The sequence below is a fragment of the Struthio camelus genome, chromosome 1, assembly GCF_040807025.1.
Source record: "Struthio camelus isolate bStrCam1 chromosome 1, bStrCam1.hap1, whole genome shotgun sequence".
NCBI lineage: Eukaryota > Metazoa > Chordata > Aves > Struthioniformes > Struthionidae > Struthio > Struthio camelus.
Genome location: NC_090942.1, coordinates 34,086,164 through 34,109,239, shown reverse-complemented (window position 1 = coordinate 34,109,239; position 23,076 = coordinate 34,086,164). Strand labels below are relative to the sequence as shown.

General features: G+C 37.4%; 1 protein-coding gene across 13 annotated transcripts in view; it reads right to left on the bottom strand.

Moving 5' to 3' along the window:
* Positions 1 to 312: 312 nt before the first annotated feature.
* The window catches only part of PPHLN1 (periphilin 1), a 74,654-nt gene continuing 51,890 nt past the window's right edge, over positions 313 to 23,076 (bottom strand). For all 13 annotated transcript variants that reach the window (XM_068933620.1, XM_068933685.1, XM_068933638.1 and 10 more), the window contains one exon: positions 313 to 3,392. In XM_068933620.1, the coding sequence (XP_068789721.1) occupies positions 3,183 to 3,392 (210 nt within the window). In that variant the 3' untranslated portion in view covers positions 313 to 3,182. The remainder of the gene's footprint in view (positions 3,393 to 23,076) is intronic.

Here is a 23,076-nt window from a genome sequence, read left to right as displayed (position 1 = left end):
CCATACAACTTTTTTTTTTTCAGCTTAAGATAAAAGGTTTCTTCCACTTTATTATTTTTGATCAGTTCTTTTGGAAAATGCTTCTAATCCATTCTTTGTTCTTAAAGGCAATGATATGGGATATGGTGTCTGCCACTGCACAAGAGGCAGATACAGGCACCAGACTGCAACTACTGTTTTGTATCATTAGAAGTGGTAGCTATTCCAAGTGCAGCTTATACTTTCACGATAGTAACTGAGATGTTAGGGCCATACATTACCCTCATCAAGAGAAAATCTGCACAGAAAACAAAAGGACCAGTTCTTTGTAGATAGATGCTGTTAGCTACATTTATAGCTACAGTGATTTTATTGCTGATTTTCACCATAACTGCTCAAAATTGACAAGTCACCCACTGAGATTTAATAGATCCATTCAGAATTGTTTGGGCAGGCTCTGGCATCAGCAGACAGCAATGGACTTCCATGCTCTGTTCCTCCCGTTTCCTCTTCCCCTTTTGTTTTTTTTTAAAAGGTATCTGCACATTCATGAGTGCTAAAAGTAAGTTTTATTTTCAAGAGCTGTTAATGTAATGAAGAAAGTAAATTACTCCTTGCCTCTTCACCAGCACAGCATCTGGTTCCTTCTACCAATACTCTTTCTGCCCCTTTTAGGAGCCCCATCAAGGCTGCCCACAAGACCAAGGACAATTTTTTGCACTGACATGAAATCAAATCCAAAGGGTATGCTTGTTTCTACAGGAAGCAAGAATAAAAGCCATGTTTCTTGCTTTTAAGTTAAGTGACTGGCATAATACTTTACTTAAATCAACATAAAGCACACATCACAAAGGGTTAAGCATGGACATTTAACATAATGAGAAGTATTAAACAGGTGAAAACAGTAACCTGTCACTCATGAACGAGAACATCATATTAAGCCTTTCATAGAAATAGCATCTAGAAAAAAAAAAGTCTCCTCAGTTCATTAGTAAAATTTAATCAAAATTAAAAAAAATCAGATTAAGCTAAGAACAACCTAACAGAAACTTCTGAAAGATTTAATTAACCTATTAGCTAATCTGAAAAACCACCCCAAGAACATTGTAAGCTTAGGTCTTACTTTATAGAAAATCAGACTCGAAAAATCAGATACTTTTAGAAGTCTGATTAAATTTCACTGTGATAACAAAGGAGACTCCTAACACAATGTACAGTCATAAAAGACGTTTTTAATCAAAAATATTAAACATAATTTCAGTATTTTTTCCCTAGCATTTCTAACTCAAAAGTACAAACTCTGATGTTTCTAAATGAGTCAAAAGCATTAACAGCTTGAAGACTCTCCATTCTGCAGACAAGCACTGAAGTACTTTAGTTTCATTTCTTCCTCAAAGAAGATTTTGCCTCTAGTTTAATGACTGATCTTGGGCAAGCCCTGTTGCTGTCAAAAGGGCAGGTCAGGTCTAGCTACTGTGCCACAACAGGTTGCCTCTCTTCCCCTCTCTCCCATCCCAAAATAGTTTTTGAGTAGGATCAGTGAGCAGATTCCCACTCACTGTGCAGCCCACACAATCCCTACTGCCAACAAGGTAAGTGGCAGGTCATCCCCTTTGAGCAATGTGAACTCTTAGAAACCAAGAGCGCCAACAAGCGCCAAGTGCAAAACCACACCCTACTGACGTTAAAACTAATCAGGCATCTCAGGAATCTGATGCAATATATTCTTTAATATCCAGATGAAGATTTGCACGTGTAAGGTGCTGTGACACATACAGTACCTTGTGGATGCAAAATCATTGCCGTTGTATTTACCTTTGTGCAAATCATTCTGATGAAGTCTGAAAAGCTACTCGATTGGGGATGGAGTTCGCTGACTTTTTCCACTTAAAAATACTGCGCATTTTGGAATTGGTGAGCTTTAGTCATTTATCCTTATATACAACTTCACATCTTTAAGTACAAATGTATAAAAACAATCATGCTTACACTTTCTTCTTTCTGATTATGACTCAAATTCTCCCATTCCTAAAACATCCATAAAAAACAGTATCTCACTAAAAGTAAACCTGTACATAATGCAATAGCCAGAATACCACCCATGAGTCCTAGATATATTTCATCTTTGAAAACCAATCATGTAGCTCTTGACTCTCCTCAATCATTTTTGTCCCCCACTAAAAGTAACCCTATCAGGTCAGAAGCGACTCCAGACATTACAAAGAATCAGCTAGGTTTGAAGTGCCAATCAATTTGGGGTGACTTAGATTTGCTAAAGAGACAGTCCTGCTAACTTCCCTTGTCCCACCCACTTGACACCCCAAATTCCTACCCCTTCTTAATGCCAGAACTAGGGATTATGGAGCCCCGCAATTGTTAAAACTGACCCATGAAAAGTGGTGAGAAGGGGGCAGGGGGAAGAGGGAGAATGCAAGGGGATAGACCTTCCCTTCTTCAGAGACTGCCTGCAGTTACACTAGATAAGGTGTAGTCAAAAAATAAAAAAGGAAAGTTTTAGTTGCAAATATTAACAAAAAAATGGAACTTATCCTACATAATACTGCTTACTAGTAACGACTCACAATACAGGAAATACCAAAATTTAAAAGGCATTTGCAGAACCTGCAATTAGAGGAAAAGTACATACATCACTTCCTGCATGAAGCAGGTAAAGTGGCTCTGGCAGTCAGAGGCTAGAGACATAAGCCCTAGTGTCATTTTACAGAATGAATCTGGGGATCAAAACTAAACTATAATAAATAATGTAAATCATAGTTGCAAACAATCTTGCAAGTCTTCCTATAGCATTATGAAAACAGGATTGACAAGTGAAGAGCTATTTCTTGTTATTTTAATAAAAAATACAGTGCTTGTAGTTACACTTCTAAACACTGAAACGTAAGCGTACATACATCAGACCGAACATTTTTTCCTAGGCAACTGTGTAAAAGTTCCAAAAATAGTTTGTCACTTTACAGCATTATTGAAGAGAATATCCTTTTCAAAGGAATAAATGTCAACAAGTACAGGTAGGAAGAATACAATTGTGAAGATCACAATGAACAAGGTAGGGCCATCTTAGCTACGAGAAACACAGGCCTTGGGTTCAGATTTCCAACAAGAATTCCTCTTCCACTGCCAAAAAGCATACTTGTATATTATGGCGTGCACAGTACAGAGGATCTAAAAGTGTATTTTTGTCCTTAATATGGGCCCTCTTTGAAGGATTCTGACAAGTCTTGATTGGCAGCATCGTACTGGGCAATAAAATGTTTGAGTTCTTCTATGCACCGCTCACCTATTTCATGCAAATTCTGTCTGAGGGCAAACTGAATGGACTTCTCTAATGAAGGATCTTTATCAATTAGCATCTTCACCACCATGCCAAAGGTTTCACAGTCTTGTCTGTAGACCTAGAAGGAAAACATTTTAGATAATTAAAGGCAAGACTCTTCACATTAGCACACTAACAGTCCTCATCAAGTGGAGGAGCTACTACAGAGCCAAAATCAAACAATGAATATTGGATTAAACATGAATTTCAACTGCAAGACATACTTGTCCTTTTTCCCTCTTCTGACCTGCTCTAATACGAATATAACCAGTTCAGAACCATCTGGATACAAGAAACAATTGTTATTGGAAGAAACGCCTGAAAAAGACATTAGAGAGTAAGTTTCTTTTGCAGCAGTTATTTAGTAAATAACGTCAGAGCAAAGCACAAATACCAAAGTAGATTTTCAGTGCAAATGTATGTAAAATGAATTTACCAGGGCATGCCTGGTAATCTCAATCTTTATTCAAGGTAATAGCTTAGTTGGTAATCTTTCATAATACTTTAAAAACAAGTACATTTGAACAGTTTCACCAAATTTGTTTGTTGGATATCTGTTCCTCATACAAGTCCTTGACAAATGTAATTAAGTAGTTTGACTGTATTGGTAGTTCAATCACTAAGGGATGTGCCTTCTTTAAAGAAACCTTGCCAGTGGTTTATTTGAACCCATTTGATCTTGTTCGACAGCAAACAAAGAGTTTGCAAAAGTCAGCTGCGTACAACTGTTGAGAAACAACTTCTCATATCACTACAATTGTTTTTCAAATAAATGTTTGACTATGATCATCAGAGGTTTTCAAGCAAGCCAATGGCCTTACTCCTTTCAATTTTTTTTTCCAAATTCCAGCTACATTCACTAATCCAATCCCCACGAAGGCAAGAATGTGTCAAAAATTCTTCCACTGCCAGATGCAGTTCATTTTCACACCCCTTTGCTCAATTTCTTTTTAGAAAATACACTAGACTTTTGAATGATGGTAAAACAGCTTTATTTCTCTCTACGTTTTTTAGGAGAGAAAAAAAAATCCCTAAACTTTTGATATTCCTCAAAGTAATCATACTTTGATTATCATATCTTTTAATGCTGAAAGTGTGCTTGTGCTAGAACTTGCTTCTTCCACAACATCATCACAATTTAGATAAATCCAAGAGGGACACAAATAATATAATCATATATAATCAATTCCCTGTTAGGAAAAAGAGATCCATTTTACTCATAAGGACAAGTCCAAGGACAGCTCAAGATTATTCATGTCAGGAGAACAGGGAAAAAAATGCATTTTGCGCACTATTGAGACACATTAATTGATACCTTTAATAATGACTGTTGTGAAATGTTTGACATCAAACATTTTATAACATTTTAAAACAAGACTAATTTTTCAAACACTAGCTGACAAATAAAAGGAAGCCTTTTGGGAAGAACTAATTTTCAAGAGAGATTAAGAAGTGAAAAAGAAGAGAGCATGCCAAAACAAAGTTGAGCAAAATATCCTATGAGAGAAGATAATATGTACATGGTATTTTTTCTGACATTGGGTTTGTTTCCTGCTTCGTAGACACAGTTTTCCAGCAGCAAAATAATAAGGAATGTAGACTCTCACAGAGTTCATTTTTCACACCTAGTGAAATATGGTACTTGCCAAGAGAACTTCAAACAGAGCAAATTTTATTTCCATTTTTTTAAGATTCTTTCCAAGGTAAAAGTTCAGGAAAAAATCCTGTATCTGATTAGCCATATGATAGACAGATGGTATTTGGCTTTGGATACCTGCTGCCTTTCAAGTACTTGCAGCATGCTTGTTATCACTGATCAATGATTTTTTTTTTTGAAAGTTTCCTTTCTACCAGTAGAGCCATTATGTTTTGGGTGAAATAGTTCAAGAATTTACTTTTTCGGATTGCATGTCTATTTGTCCTATTTTATCATCTTTGAAGTGTTCAGACTGAGGATGTGTGAATGATCTTCCACAGGTAAACTAACCTGGTAACTGAGAGTCTCTGTAACACTGACATGAGTGAAATACTGACACTAACAGAGATCACAGACACGCTGCTCTGACGGTTGCACTGGAAGGGTCCCAAAGGTACAACTGAAGGAAGCACTCCACTTTTAATTGCTCTTCAAATTCAGAGCAAATAGTGCTATTTGCTATTTCTCTCACATATACCACAAAGAACTGACACAACTATAATTCTTTGATCATTATATGTAAATATTAGCCTAATCTAGGCAACTTTTTCCCCCAAAACTTTCACAATAAAAGACTGAAAGGAGAATCAAGACAGCCGCCATGATGCCTGGAGACAGAGAAGTCATTTAATGACAACAATCTGCAAACTTTCATCTCTTGTATTTAGTTTGCAATACTTTGTTGTTGTTGTTGCTGTTAAGAGGTCTTTTGCCACAGTATACCACAAATAGGGAAAGAGGACAGGAAGTGAAGCAGGAAGGCAATTCTAGCAAGAGAAAACAAAGGAAATAGTGCCAGCTCCTGTAGCAATGAATAAGTGAATAATTTTTTCAACTAACTTTGTACCCCAGCTGCTAATTCTGATCCTCCTCCTGCACTTGCCTCCTCCTCAGTTGTGCTAATAAGCCTATTTGTATAGCTGCAAAATAAATTGCATCACTGAAATGATCCCTATTTAAATCACCTTCCCTCCCCACAATTAATGCAAGTTTAATGATTCAATTCCAAAACCAAGCTCATCAGCAGAACTGAAACAACTGTGAACTGCCGTAGTGGAGTGGAAATGGGAACTTCATAAGCCAGTTTCTTTCTGAAGCCAAGGTATGACACAACCATCCCTCAGAGAGAAACTATTCTGCCTTGCAGAAAGCAATAGAGACCAGACGTATCAATTACAGAAGACAGCACAACAGCTTCACAGTACAATCAGCTATTTGATAAGCTTGCAAAAGCACTCAAAACTCTTGAAAAAGAAGATGGTGGCCTTACATATTAAAATTCATCTTTTCCACAGAGGAGGTGGCAGCTATTTCTAGGAAACAGGCAGAGAACGTGAAGTTTGAGGAAAAAAAGAGATGAGCAGAAAAGACTTAGAACAAGTAAAGCCACTTGCTAAAAATCAACTCTTTGTTGTAGAAGAGTACTGCAAGAATTCGTGACCCTAAGTTTCAAAATATCCACACCCTTAAAATTCCAGCTGATACTGATTTTGAGCCCAGACCATGGAAAACTCATATGCAAACATCTGGAACTGCACACTGAAAATGATCCCATGTGTGGGGAAAGAAGAAATAATATTTCAGAATTGAAAGATAAGAAAAGAAATGATACCAACAGCATGGTTATTCTGTCTGATACACGTCAGGTAATCCTGAAAACACTGAAGGCCACTGGGTGATCATATACCAAGGCCATAACATACTTTTATTCTCTGACCTAAGCTACAGCATAAGCTTAAAGGAAAGAATGTGTAGCATTTTTAACAAGCAGATGAAGGAGAAGCAGAAACTTCTACTAAAAAAAAAAAAAAGATTTACCTATGAAGATGTACATAACCTGAACTCAAGTTCTTTTTGAAAAGATTTCCAAAGTCAGCAATTTTGGCACCCTTGAGCTCTGAGGATCACAAATATGACTATCCACATATCTTTCCTTATTAAGGCATTCTAGCTTTTATTCTTGTACAACAGCAAAATCAACACTCCACTGCGCTAGTCTCTGTAGAAGTGCTTGTGTCTAGACACAAATCTAAAGGTGTGATGATGGAACATGCAGGTAACACTCCTCACGTATTTGAGAAATCTAACCCAAAAGTTGCAATGTTAGAACTTTTTAAATATAGGTAAAGGCCTGGACAGACATTTACTTCCAGATCTAGCTGGAACAATAAAAAGGTTACTGCCCCCAGGTACTTGCTCTGCCCACAGGCTGGAGGGGGATCAAACCCTAAAACTGACCAGGCAAAACGGAACTTTTGAGAACTCCCTAATTCACCTCTGTGCCTCCCATATTCTCTTCCTCCAGCTCAGCTTTGGGACACTAACCTCTGATGAGGAGGAAGAAGAGAAGCAAGCAGCCGGGGAGTGCTATACCCCTTCTGTGGTGAAGGTCTAATAGTGATCTTGGTTTACATCAAAGAATACAAACTGAGCAGCTCAGATGGTAGGTGGAAAACACCATCACCATAGCTTGATCATACATTTGAACCCTGGGTATGGATCAAATCATGCTTAGCTGACATGCTCATCTACTGACAGACTCTACGTCATTTCCTTTTGCTGCCTAGCACAGCCTGATACTCTTTTCCAAGCTCATTCTGGAACCGCTTGCAAATTTTAAACAACATAGCTGCTGGGTAACATACATAAACAGTAATGAGAAAAGAAACCAGAATTTAAGACGTCCTCTCATACAAAAGACTACAGCGCACAGAAGAGCGGAGTCAGAAACTCTGTCGTCTTGGTCTCCAAAGCATTCCTAACTGAAGAGCAGCTTAATTTTAACAGCAGGAGTAGTTAAAAGGTATATAAAGGAGATGAGGCCTAGAAAAATAGAGCAGCTAGAAAGGAGGTATTCACAAACCTTATTTCAGCCCATGGCAGTTTCTCTCTACGGTAGGTGCAAAGAAAGGCTTTTCCACTTTGAGATGATTCAGAACAGCTAAAACTACAGCTTCGGCTCTAAACAGCCTTTGGGGAAGGGGGAAACAAAAGAAGTTCCTTGACTGAGGGAAGAACCCTCAGGAAGACTGTCCTCAATAGGCTGGATGTTAGCCTCTAGGTCTCCCATGTCCACCGGCAGTAGACAGTAAAAATGAGCAGGAAATAGGAGATGCAGATTTCTCTTCTCCCTCACAGAAATGGTTCAGCAGAGCCTTCATGTCCCATTTCTGGGAGAATTGTTGTTATGCGTGTGCTTTAAATAAAAGCTAGCAGCATGACTGCCTCCTCCAGCTATGGGTCTGACTGAACATGACTTTTTTGAACTCATTACTCTCAGCTTTACACACACACATAGGCATCCTCTTGAATAGGAATCATCAAGGGACTCAGGCATGCAGGTCTCAAGCAGGCGTATGCAAGAGGCTGGCAAATTCAGCTCCGTGCAAAAGGTGGAACTTCTGCCCATGAACACAGGGTAAGACATCTGGCACAGTGACGAACACATCCACTGAGCGGATGAGATGATTTAGCAAGCAAAAGTTATGCCTTCATTTCCATCTAAAATTTCACTTTTGAAATCCCTTGCTCTTTTTCAGTCACAGTCTTTTCCTCATTTTTTGAATATTCTTTTCATCCCTTACATTTCCCAGATTCAGCTACCACTGTCTCAAGTCCTCCAGCATTGCTTTAACACAGCCACGGGAAGCAACTCAGGGCTCTGTGAGCAGCTGTGCAACGTAAATCTACTCCCCACCGTCAGTGCTTCTCCCCACCGTCAGTGCTTGTGATTCAATGCTCATCTTCAGACATGCCTTTTCTCAGCTCCTCATCCAAAAGCCAAAGACCCTCAAGGCTCAGTTCACGTGGGGGAAGAATAGCTGGTGCTGTGGCTCGGGAACCATGCTAAAGAGCCTATAACCTTAGATACTAACTCACCACTGAGAAGATCCAACATGCCCAGTAATCACAATCTTGTATCTGTGATTCATGTAAATACTCATGTAATATATTATCTTTAGAAGAAATATCCTTTCCAATTACTAAAGGGCACATTTCCCACAGGTATCAAATCCCCCACACAAGAAGAGAACCAACATGCTCACTGATAATTATTTGATTTCTGACAAAGGCAGAGCTTGAACTTGCAGAGTACAAGTACAGCACAAGTTTGCAAGCCATACCATACCCCTCCAGACGCATAGCTAATGAAAGAGCAAGTTGCCTGAAACTTCTCTTGCTACAATGAAGCCTTAGGGCTCCTATGTGCTAGACAGAGATAACAGCTTTTATTCCCCCAGCTAAACCAAGAAAGCTAGGTTGGTATAAGCCCTCTGGTGGTATAGGCCAGCTGTTTAACTTCCCCCAGAAGCAGTGGCCTTTCCTCCCCAGCACACCTAAACTAAGTCTGATAAAAATACTCTTCTGTTAATACAGCCACATTTACACCAGGTTTTCCCAGCATGAGTGGACTGACTATGAGGAATGATTTTCTCATACTCCTAACTAACAGAGCTATGCCAAAAGATTTTGTAATCTTTTGTAGACCTAGCTTTAAGCTAATTGCATATGCAGTAACATTTTAGATTACAATTGTGAATGCAAGTGCTTGCAAACTGGGAAGCTACTGTACATTCAAAGACTTCAGTTTTTCTGTTATCACAGTAGTTTCAAGGGATATACTTGCCAAAGACATCTTTTAAGGAATTATCACCTCTCCTCAAATCACTTTTATATATATACATACACACACTATCCTAGATTTTTCTCAACTGTGCAAATTAGACTTTATTAAGCTAATCTAAATTTACTCTCCTCAAGTACAATAAGCTAATGGTTCCCTGAAAGCATAAACAAAAATTTTCATTACCACAGGGGGAACAAAATTGTACTGTTATGGTTGTATGTAAAATACACATCGAAAGGAACGTTCGGAACTGGCATTAAATGACTTGCTGACAATTCCCATGATCAAAACACTTAAAACTGGTCTTCAACCAAGATGAACTATTCTTCATGGTTACAAAAAGCTAAATTAATGTGTGACAAATTAATACCTGGATACTACAGAGGTGTACAGTTTTTAATTATGAAACATCAACAAGTCTATTCCACCTCTTCCTTAAATATGCACTAACAATTTTACCTTGAATCTGTGTAATAATTTTGGTACCCATTAATCAATGTGTTTATAGGCCAATTAGATGCTCACTGAAATGCAAACTGGGAGAAACAAGTTATTTCATCTACTATATAATAATGAACCTTTTCATGTTAATTTGTTACTTATTGAAGCGTAAAATATGAAAGTTATTTGCACTTAAATTAAATTTTGCCTCTCTCCCCACTTATTTCAAATCCCTGATTCAAAGGATTTAATTGGCTTTCAGAAAGTTAAACCAAAACTTTTGGCACTCAAATACTTGACAAAAGATTTGCTAGAGCTCCCTTACACGGGTTAGATGCTGATACAGTCATCATTTAAGAAAAGCATGAATTCTAATTCGAACTCTGCTTTGTCCTTAAAGGCTGGGACTAACAACATACGTGTGGCATGGCATGCGAGAGATGCAGCAGGGCTGGGAGCCAGGAGCCACAGCCTCTCTAAGGAGGCCCCTTGGAGGTGCAGCTAAGGCCTTTCAGCTCTGAGTGCTGTCAGAGCCAGCCACTGTTCCCTGCACAGGGCCAACATATTTCTCATCAGCTGACTGGCAGCCTCTTACTTCTGGGAGACAGTATCTCTTGTTCAGTTTTGTATTTGCTCCTTCCATTAATCTAATTTGAAAGAGAAAGAGGCAGTCTAAAACACCAGCGCTGCAAGACTTCTAACTCCATTTTCAACTCTGATTCTACTACGAAAAGGGCTCTTTAAAATTGTTGGGCTCGTGTTTCTATGTCTACAGAACAATCTCTCTGCTCAGTTTACAAACATTTTTTAGACTAAACGCTCAGCTGAGGCCCCGAAACACAACTCTGGTCTTTTCCACATTGCGTATTACACCAAGAAGAAAATAGGCCAAATTATTCACTCACATGGAACCCTTATCTCCAGTTTAGGCTCAAGGCATTACCCACATGCTCTAAATCATGACCTTGGTGACACCTCTACGAATACAGTGGATTCATGGGGTTTACACAGTACAAAGTCTCCTGTAGCTCGGGAGGAAGAGTATGACTGACTGAAGTGTGCAGTAATTGAAGGAGCACCTTAACAAAGAGCCACACTGCCTTGCCCAGCCAACATCCTTGTCTTCAGCAGGTCAGTCTTGCCTTCTCGTGATTTGCTGCATAGAATTGCTCTTTGAGCAATAATCTTTCTAATCATCACCTCTCAGCCTCTCCTCAACTCTTTCCTTCCTTTCCCTACCCAAACGCAAAATTAAATTTGCTTGTGCATTTACTGAATACTTACAGATGACTATAGAGATGGAACACGCAGCTTTTGTATGTCACGGTTGAGCAGAGCCCAAAATAATAAAAACAAAAAAAGAAACTACGCAATTAAAAAGACAAGTCCTCAATAATTGTACCGAGTGCTTACAACTCTAGCTACGAAACAAGACCAGAGCTGCAGGCTGAGGCTACATTGTTCCAAAAAATAACAGCAAAAAGCCAACTGAGTTGGCACTATTTAGCAATCTGTTTGTATGATCTCTCTCAACTCTCTTTTAAGTCAACATGAATAGGGAAAGTATATCATCACATAGGAAGTATTCAGCACACCGCAAGATAATATTTAAACCACTATGACTTGTATTTCCTGGCCATAAAATTAATTCAGAATATTTAGGAAAGTTCAGGAACAGAAAGTGTAAGATTTCACAAATAAAATTCTAAATAGTTCCTAATCACTCTGAAATTATTACAAACAAGCTTTCAACAACAAGTAAGAAATTTACTTAAAACACATTGCTAGGAATATTTAGTATATTTACTTTAATGAACTTCAATCCCTCAGTTGAGGACTTTAAGTGAAAATGTACACGAACAAGAATTGATATACAATAAAAATGTTTACGACAGAATACATTTTAGGCAATGTTACATTTTGGAAATAGCAAGTGCATTATTACTTCAAGAAATGTCTTGCTCAGTAAAGCAGAAGTAGCTCCCATGTGGGAGAGCGAGGTCTATTACGTTACGTGGTTTTACTGGAGATAATTCCTTACCAAACCAATCAGACCACATAATAACAGCATTCTAACACCAACTACAGGCCCTTGGAGACCAGCTTGTGTGTGGCCTAGATTTCATGGGCTTCTTTACAACAGATGTGTTGGATGAGGGTAGTGTTACTCCATATATTAACTTGTGTGTTCCTTAAACTAATCCTGCTGTTTTACCCAAGTTCTAGCTCTATTCTTGCACAAGTGTGTGCCTTCTACAAGCAGATGATAAATCTGAACTCAAATCATCCGTATTTACGCAGGCAATTACAATTCATCAGTTTCTACGCTTTTCTAGAAGTACTGACAATCTCTTACAGACCTATCAGTAACACCTTTTCAACTCATGTTTAAGAATATCCAGCAACAAAAAATTTCATAGATCAATCTTTTGAGACAAAAAATTGTCACTAAGAACAACAATTTAAACACCTGTTCATTTCCTTGTTTGCTCTGTAATGACCTGATAGTCCAGAAACTGCATTTTCATAGGATCATAAACTAAAACAAAATCCTAAAAGCTCTCTTCTCTGATGGGACGCTGAAAAAAAAATCCCATTACTTGAAACGTACCATTTCAGGATTAAACAGGAAACAATCAGCTTTACGCCAAAGGAAGGACCTCACCCTGTAACTATATATTTATAAAATACAGAATTGATGGAAAGCTATTTCCTAAATCTGTTCCACAGTAAACTTATTGCTCCATCCAAAACAGGAAGGGTGAAGTTTATCTACAGAAGACTCTCTCTGTGTTAATTCTCTTGTTCGAAATGCTTTAATAACCTTCAGTTATAATGTCCACTGACCACTAAGAAAAGCAATATTCATTTAAGCTTCATCAGAATGGACTACGTATTAATGGCAATAACTACGTGACAAACCACTCTTCCTTATTATGAAAACACACAAATGTTTTTACATAGAAAAGTACAGTAGTTTAAAATCCACACATACGGACTGTGTTGCAGTCCAGATCAGCAACAGTCTGGGAGTTTTTACTACTTGTGATTTATTTTTTCCCCCCTCAACAAAATTCTCGGTGCTTTCAATTTCAACAAATATCCTCAGCTATGAATGTTCTCAGCTATAGCATTCTCCATTAAGAGGGCTTATTCTTGTCAATGGGTAAGAGAGAGTTTTATCCTAAAGGTGTTATCATCTACATTTTCTTCAGTGGCACAACAAAACCGAGCAGCAAAAGAGGAGGAAAAAAAACTTCATTTTCTAGTCAAAGGGTAGCTCTTATCTTACTAGCCACCTAATAACTGACAAATACATTGTTACTATAAAGCCAAAGTTAGTGGATCTATGAGTTTAAGAACTTTAATGAGTATGATTTCTCGCTATCACTGTGCCTAAACAGCAACTTCATCACTTTCTTTTTAAAGCTGTAGTTAAAAAGAATGCTAAAGCAGGTTGATATGCATGCCAAAGGCTGCTTTAAAAAAAAAAAAACACACATGTAGTATAAGGACAATACAACACACAATACATACTGCATGCAATGAACCATTTTTTTCAGAAAGGAAAAGCAACAGCTGCAAGAAGAAAAACAATTACTTAGATTACCAACATTTTATTACTTAGTTTAGGTTAAACCTCAAGGTTTCTGAAAGTTTAGAATTACTTCACACATTGTATTAGCCTCACAAATCAGTTTTATTAGTGCCTAAATAATTAAGCAAAATTTTTCTGCATGTCCTAGTCATGGTCCTGCCTCTACCTTCTTAAAAAAGAAAACAAAACAAACCCATTCTCACTGTCTACCTAACTACTCATTTCAAATATAAACTTAAATAAAGCAAAATGTAAATCAAGGCTATGATTTTGAAGACTTCTCCTGTAAGTCTTCTGTAGCTTGTGGATGGATATCCTTTTCCATATGCAGCTGTGACCATTGAAGAGAATATTCCTCCTTCCCTCCTGCCACCATCCCCATGCCAGAAACCACCACCCCCACTTCAGCTGTGCACCAGCAACATACGTGACTACTCTCTAAGTCCATTTTTTGGCAAAATCAGCCTGATTTGGTAATGCACTAAGAGATCTATTGGGCTACAGGGAGGAATTGCCTATGATGGGTGAGGGGAGCAGCTGTAGACAACCTCCAGAGAGAACATTCAACTACAGCCTCACTAGTGTATTTAATCTCTTTGAGCTCATTTGGGATTGCTCATAGAGCTGCTACCTAGACAAAGCACACAGGATCTGTGCTTAATCGACTGCATACCACAGGAGATACCTTCACTCATATACAAAACATTCAAAGAAGCAGAATGCAAAGCCACCATATCTATTAATGGCCTTGGGGAGATCAGAAGAGTTGCACGATCAAGCTTCATTTCTTACTGCAAATATATTCCTTCTTTTTGTATTTTTAGCATTCAACACCTAAACTATTTCTCCTTCTGAATCTGTTCCCGGTTTTACTTATTTTGACTTCTATTCACAAGAGCAAATTCTATCCAAATGCAATAGAATAAAAAGCATGCCTCTCTAAAGAGAAAGCCACAAGGAGAAAAGATTCAGTTAGTAAATCACTTATCTTAGCTCAGTAGTTACCAAATTGTGGTCCAAGAGAACATAAGCAGGGGTTCTGCTTCTACTCAGTATGATACACTACTGACTGTGTCCACAGTACTTTCAATTAGAGATTTGATAAGGAGAAATTATAGCTCAGAAGCAATACTGAGGAATGACAGTCATTAGTTGGTTCAAAAAGCTGGGGAATCATTTATCTTTCCATTGTGAATTATTTTTCCATGTGAAAAACTAGCATATTTCTATTTAAAAAGATCTTCTGAGCCTTAGCATACTGGATTTCTATTCCCTTGTTAACAAGCCTTTATTAACAAGATAGTTAAGCAATGCAGCAGCATCTCAGCACAAGAACTGCTACCTATTAAACTCATTAAAGGAATGTCTGCACTGTTCAGTCCAGCGTCACTGAACATTTTCCAGAAGTTGTCTAATGGGGTGAATTGACAGAGGACAGATTTGGAATGAACTTGGCAAGTTATGTGAATATACCCATGACTTTTTGAAGTGTTCGCTTGTCTTCAAGTTCTGCTTGCACTGAATAGCTTTGATTCTTTCAGTCTGGTTTCAATCAGCCCTTCTAAAAACTATTATGACCTATACAAGAAACTGGTATCATCATATAGGGTTTCTTGTGTGTGCGTTTGTCTAGCTTTAGCTCTGTATTCTTCAGATAGCTTATAGCAGCTTCCTGTGATGCCTGATACCTGTAAACTTTGAAAAAAGCATGATGCAACACATTTACTAAGTCAATAGGTAACTGAGATATTCCTAATATCCAAGAGACAAAATTTGCACAAGAGTGCAAATATACCAGAGTTCTAGACTCAGTGTTCCTGGATTTATTTCATGGAATATCTTATTTACTCTTACTGTAAAATAGGGAGGCTAACAATGGCATAAGTTTTTTGTCTGTTTTTTTAACTTATAACAATAATAAAACACCTAGTAAATTTACAAATTAGTCAATAAAAAAAGATTAGATTAAAATAAATTATCTGCCACCCAGCAACTCAGTCAACTTCCTGCAAGCCAAAGAGATATGTTGCGTGTCATTAGCAGCTTTATGATTTGTGGCCACTTCAGCAATGCACTAAGGTCTGTCTCTGGACAATATTCCAGTATGTAGAACTTGAGCAAATTACATAGAGAACTAAAGGTATGATTTTGATCCTTAGTTCAACTAACACTTTATAAAATTTCTAAGTACCACCAACACTTCGATGATTTGAAGACTTACTAAAAAAAAAAAAAAAAAGAAAAAAAAAGAAAAAACCTATTAATATTTGCAAGTATACTTACTTTGCCACATTAACCTTATCTTTAGATATACTCTTGTTTGAATATTCTAAAAGGATTCACTTCAGGCAGACACCAAAATAAAAAATATCAAGCCAAACAGTTAAAACCTGGGGAAAGAATAAGCATCTGTTTAAAAAAAAAAAAGGGGGGGGGGGAAGGCTATAACAAGAAGTGTTAATACCACCAGCTCCTCCTGTAAGAGAGCTTACTAATCCCAAATAATGCCATGATATATCTAATAGTTATGTAACATTTAATTTTAATAGTATTTCATATCTTTCTTCACTGCAAAGATGATTTCTCAAATGCATTTACCGAAGCAATAAGAATTCTTGATAACTGTTGTGAAAAAATGTTTTGCTGGAGAACTCCTGCCAGCTGAATAATCCTATATAGTCCATTTAAAAATTGCTTAAAATTTAAACCAAAATAGATTGAATATGCACTTATTCTATCTTTGACTGATTTACATCTTTTTCTGTCTTTTTCTGTTTTAATAAACCTGACACTTTTACAGATTTATGGACTTCAAAAGCAGAATTTGAGGGCAGGAATTTTAGATTATTCATTGTACTAATAAGGAGGTAGTACAATAAAGAATAAAGAAGATAAAGAACTAGAGAATGAAACAGGAAACCATGGAGCTATATATGAAAGTATTTATTGAACAGAACGTACTGTTACCATATAAATAGACTTTTTTAAAGCTATATATCTAAACAGAATAATAGCTCTTGCTGATAAAGTCTACTGATGCTGGAGTGATATAGTGCGTTTTGGATAAGAACAGCATGGAAAGAGGGCAATGAAGTTTCTTTTGATAAGCAGAACCAAACAGTTCATTGCCTAAGATAAAAATAGGTTTCAAAAGGTCAAACGCTTTAATGCAATAGCCAAAAGAAACAGTACCACGCCATTTACCTTTTAACCTTACTTCATACAAGAATTACCATGTGCTCTCAAAGATACAGAATAGACACGGGTTATTCGTACAAACATATCCTGAAAAATAAGGCATTCCTCACTTCATACAGCTTACCAGAACTTTTTTACAAAAATAAATCAGGCTAGTCAAGATCTGGCTGAACAACACTGTCTGGAAATAGAATTAAATGAGGAAAAAAAATGTAACGATTTAGAACAGATAAGTCAAATTCAATAGAAAAAACCCCCAATGAATATGAATGACATTTTCTCATTTCATTCAGAAATTCCAATGGGCTTTTTGGTTTTAAAATCAGATAAGGGTATAAACATTGCAGACTTTCTATTTTCAAATCATCAGGCATGACATTCTGCTATTTCAAGGATTACTGTCCACAAAGGACTGATCTGCATGCTAACCAAAGGATACTGTATTCTATTTAAGAGTACATTGGAAATATATCACTGACTGTATGGAACAATAATTGTAATCGTTTCAAACAAAAAAAAAGTTGCCTTCTGTAGGTTAATCCAGTAGCTTACCCTCTTAAGAAAATAAGACTATTAGTTTCCATTCACTGGCTTGCAAAGCACTGAAATCAGGTCTCATAACTATTAATTAGTTTTAATATGATCCATTGACTTGCTTTATCTTTCCTCATTTTCATTTTGACCTCTTTGTTTGTTCACCTCATCTCTTTGTGAGCAAACTAGACTACGAACAAAGCCAAGGCACTCTTCCAGCTCCAAAGGCTTTGCAGTTGGCTAACACATACATAATGAAAGACTATTGCGTCTCATATTCACCTCTATCATCACTGCTATTTTATCTGAGCCTTACCCTGCCCAAGCCTTTACTCAAGCTCTCATTCTATAACCCAACTTCCTGAAAAATCCAAAAATTATTTAAAAATATTTCATGTCAATTGAATTACCTAAGTGTGCTTGAATTACCTTGTAATAAAAAAATGCAACAATTTAGGAATTCATATTTCATGCATTGCTCTCAAAAACTAAAACAAAACCACTTGGCATGTTTCATAACTAAATTGACACGTTATTTAAAGAGCATTGCCCACTGTATACATGTATGTACACGCATTCTTTCAGAATTTTCATTGAAAACATATACAGCAGCTTTAAGAGATACAGTAAAAAACTGCTTGCTTAAAAGTTTCCCGTACATGCTGAGCAATCCATACTGAAATGAATCGCAAATATACCAATGAAAACGTGTAACTTTACACACAGAAAACCTTATCTGACATAAAATACTTTGAGTATTCAGGCTCGGTTAACTTGTTATGACCTTACCTCTTTTAAAATCGTACTTGACTCACAACAGATGTAAACAAGCTCATCACTTCATCCCTAACAGACCTCTGCATATCTTAATATACTTCTTATGCTGATATATTTTGCAAGAATAGTCTCACTGTGTAGAAACACTTAGTCAAACAGCAACAGGCTGAACAGAAATTTAAGCCTGCTACAAGAATTCTCAAAGAAATAGATGAGAGCCGTGGTCCTATAGATACCATTCTTTCAAAAACATGCCCTTTTGTTAGGAGCAATACCGGATAAGTGATTAAATCGTACTTTTCCCAAAGTAGAAAGGATCATTTTTATGAGAAATGTCAAGAAAGTGAACAAACTGGTCTACACACAGAATAAGGAGAGAAACCAGAGAGTGCTGAAACCAGATGTTACGTTCCTGGAAGGTCTAACTAAGACAAACAAGGAGTTAACCTTACTTTTTCACTGAACTGTTAAAAATACATACATACAAAAATTATGTCTCCAGGAATGAAAATGTATTTGAATCAATATAGATATAGCAAAAAGGGAACAGCCCTTGCATTAGACTGGACACTTTCATTCAGGATCATTCTTCTATAGCTGCTTACCACAACGTGAATAACATCTACACAGATTAAAAGGCTCCAGAGCCAACTTACTATAATGAAACAAGTTTCTCTTGCTAGCAAAAAACCCACTCTGTCTAACACACCGAGAAACGGTCTTAAAATAGTGTTTCCTTGGTGACTTTTTTGGGTCATGAAAGACAACATAATCAATATGACACTTTAAACTGAAGATGTTTTGACCCTCCCCCCCACTATTCTCCAAATAGGGGCTGACAAATGAGGTAGAAAATTCATACACAGAGCAAGAATGCATTTGTTTAACCTAATTTCTAAAAAAAAGTCTGTCTTATCAAATCAAGTATAAATTGGCAATTTTAAATTAATCACATCTGGATTAGTATGTTAATGACTCAACACTACAACCATTTTACTTTGTATGTACCAGTGTACGGATGACAATTGTCACATTTGGAATGTAGATGTAATTCTCAATCCATACAGAGCTTGCAAGAATAATAAGGCCAATAATTTTGTTGCATGTATTATGAAACGTTTCACTGTGTTATTAAAAGCACATATCATCTATAAATGGCTACAGAAAAGGTTAGCCTAAACCACGTTAAGGGTGAGTCAGAAAGCATTGCAAAGCTCAGAGTTAAACATTTAGGTATCCCGTTACTAGAAACTCAGGGCGGGGGGAAGCAGCATCAATTGACTTTAGTGAAACAGGAAACAGAATCCCAAAGAGTTTATCTTTGCTTCCGATTTCAGAAAAAAACATTGTTTGCTGCAAGAAAACATCTTACAATAGCATTGTAAGGGCAGGGGGTGGGGGGAGAAAGAAACTGAATAATGAGCCACAATTATACCCAATGCTAAATTTCAGAAAAAAACTAAGAGAAGTGTTTAAAAATTAATTAAAGAAGATTTGAATTATATCTGGATATATGTTTGAGTAAACAGATTAAGTTTTGTTTGAAACTTATAGTTACGTTCAGAAATTATTCTATCGTTTCGTGTTTTAGTTGATGAAAAATACAGTAAATCAAATCAAACCAGACAGAGACAAGAAGACTAACAGCAGTGACACGTTTGACAAATCCTTCAGTAAGCAATTTTAGGCACTCAATGCAGGAACGTTGCATTTCCTGATTTAGGATTGTAGCTTTCTGCAGACACCCCAAGGGCATATAGAGGGGAAGACACCAAGCTGGAAGCACCCAACTCCTCCCTACTTGTTTCTGGCACTAGAAATAGAAACAAGTTTTCTTGCATGATGTAGCGTCTCCACCCTCCAGCCAGGCAGAAACTCTACTGCATTTGCCCATGGGCTTCAGAGCTTCTCCTGTGGAATTAATTCCCATCTCCACCCATATTCCTCTTGTTCCCCTATTCTTTCTTTTCCCCACCCTCTTGGCTGTAGTTCCTGATCTTGGCAGGAATCTTTTTGTCAACTGCAAGTCCAGTCCCACCCTCGTTCAGTTCTTCCCACACTCTCAATTCCCAGTCAGAACCCTCCTGTCACCACAAGTCCTTTCATCTCTTCCAGACTTCCTCCACCCTCCAATTCAGAGGTCACATCTTCCTTTACCCAGACTTAGCTCCACTCCACCTCTTCCTCAGAAACTCTTATATCCTTTTACCTCTGCATTCCAGATCCTCACTTGCATGCAGCGCTCCTTCCATCTTCCCCTTGCTGGCATGGTCATCCACCTCTCTCCACAGAGAAACAACTTAGACAGGAAGATTCCTAACTTGACATTCACCTGCCTTCCTACACTGGTTCAGCTTTCACCTGAGTGAAAAAACGTGTGGTTTTGTTACACCACTAACAACAGGGCACACATCAGTCGCTGCCTGCATCCAGGGAAGGTGCAGTTTCCATCCCTTTGCTGGAAGAGCCATGGATGAGACTGCCTACCAGTACCACTAATCTACTTAGAGGGTTCAAAGAGGCTGCACCCAGCCTACAGGTTCTCCCAAATGAACAAAGAAACAGTATCTTGAACCATAAGAGATAGTCTTTGCTGTAATCATCCTGCTTGGTGACAGGCAACAGAAGCATTCAAAAGAGCATGCAGCTTTACGCCGCTGTGAGTTGTGCTCTTGTGCAGGGGCATTTGTCTATAATTGCATACTTCCAGAACTTCATCACATTAGTTCACAGGCAATAAATAAATAAAATATTCAAAAATCTTTTGCTGTCCATTTTCCTTAAAGTGTAAAGACTTAAACAAAATATATGTAAGAGGTTTGTGTTTGAATGAAAAGTGGATGTTTAGTTAACAAAAATCGAGCTGGCTCACAACCAAAAGTACTGGTTATTTTGACTGCTCTTTCCTGCTGAGATCCACACAAAAACTTCAGAGGCCCACACAGGTGGATACTAGCATAGTTCACAACCACATCAAAGTTCTGCTCCAACAAGCAAGCTGGAAGCAGCTGTTATAAGGGTGTCTAGTAACAAATGAATGCTCCCAACTGAGCAAAATCTCCAAACTATGTAGAACCAAGGCTAAGGAAGTTGAGAAAGTGTCCAAAGGGAAGAAGAGAGTGTAGGTCACGGTAGCTTTAGATAGCAATTAAATAGAAGTATTTTTTGAAGTTTTATCTTCCCTATGACAAACAGGAACAGTGAGTTACTGCGCAAATGCCAAAACTACCAAAGACTGTTTTTCTATAGATTTGTGCCTCATGATTAACCAACTTTGGGTGTCTAGGGCAGTGCTTTCAAGATACTAAGTGTTCAGAGACAGTAGACGCACCACTTCTTCTAGATGCACAACACAGCATGAGAACTCACTTCTGGCAGCAAATGCATTTATGGAACTGCACTGTGAATCAGAAAACTGGTTAAAGAAGCATCCGAATGTTTTTCATTTTTTTTCCTGATCCGATTCATGGCTGAACCCCACAAAGACCATTGTGCCAGCACACAGGACAGTACACCGCAAGGATGCAGTTTCTTAAACTAAAATTGCCAAACTCTAACGTACAGCTGAGGTCTGCAAAGGTACAAGCTTTTCTAACAACTGCAGCACTTGCTTAAGAGGATTCTTTTACGCCTCTGAGATGCAAATGATGTCTCCAAGATGTAATTATACTACAGTCCTTCTCCACTGAGACTCTTAGTTTCTTCCGTTGCCTCTTTTCACAAAACTTGTAGGAACTAATCGCCTTGATTTATGCCTAAATTGAATTTAGTTGAAATCTGACAATAGATTCAAAAGATAAGGCAACACAGATACACTGTGACTGCATAAGCTACTTTCCCTAGGAAGTCAAGTTAAAAATGCAGTAAAAACGGGCAGCTTTCCAATTGCAGATGGATCAGCGAAAAGCTTGCGTCAGCATACCCTAATTTATTCTGATTTTGTGTTTAAAATGCTTATGTGGAGATTTTTTATTTAGGTAGCATATGACCAAGAGAGTTTATATGCAAGTTATCTACTATACTAAGGCTTGTGGGGAATAATTATGGCCAAGTACGTACATATAACAATAAAAGTGTTGGGGTGAAACCAAACATTTAAGCTCTTAGGGGTAGGAGAAGATGAAGATTGCTAGCATGTTGCAATTAAACTATGGAGAAACAGTATCACACGCATCTATCAACGGTTATTAGTGTCATTTAGAGCAATACTCAAAGTTCAGCACTTCAGAAATTTAATGCAAAAACAGCCCTTTAAAAAGCATGAGAAGCTCAAGAAACATGAACAACATAACCCATTTCTCAGTATTCAATTTTTGTGATTTTACAAGTTAAGTCAACTCCCTTAGTCTTTCGCATCAAAGTAACAAGATGAAATGGTCAAGCTACATTTGAAAAACTTTCATTCTGAGGGGAATTTGATCCTCATTTATCTGCCATCTTTTGTGAAGCATACCATTAAAAGTTGTGGCATCCATACTAGTGTATGTCCAGACAAATACTGAGGATTGAAAGAGTCACGCCATCAGCGCAAATAGGAGTTAAACAAAACAGGAAAGTGATTCTTGTGGGTTGGTGATAAATGATGATATGCACTAGTCATTTATACCCTAAGATAAAAATCTAATGTTTTTATAATCTTAAATTACAAAAGAAATACATGCATCAGCTACCTATGTAACAAAAGCTTTTTTTCAGATCATTTAGGCAAGTTCCTAATTCTGGACCCCTTCAGAATTAACTTCTTAAAATAAAAAAAAAATATGAGGAAGAACTATAAGATACAAAGATTATATGCATTCAAAATAATTTGAACCAAAAAGTGTAGAACAGTTATATCTGTAAATTGTAGCTTTTTCATTTTAAATAATTTGCTTGCTTTTGAAATGTCATCC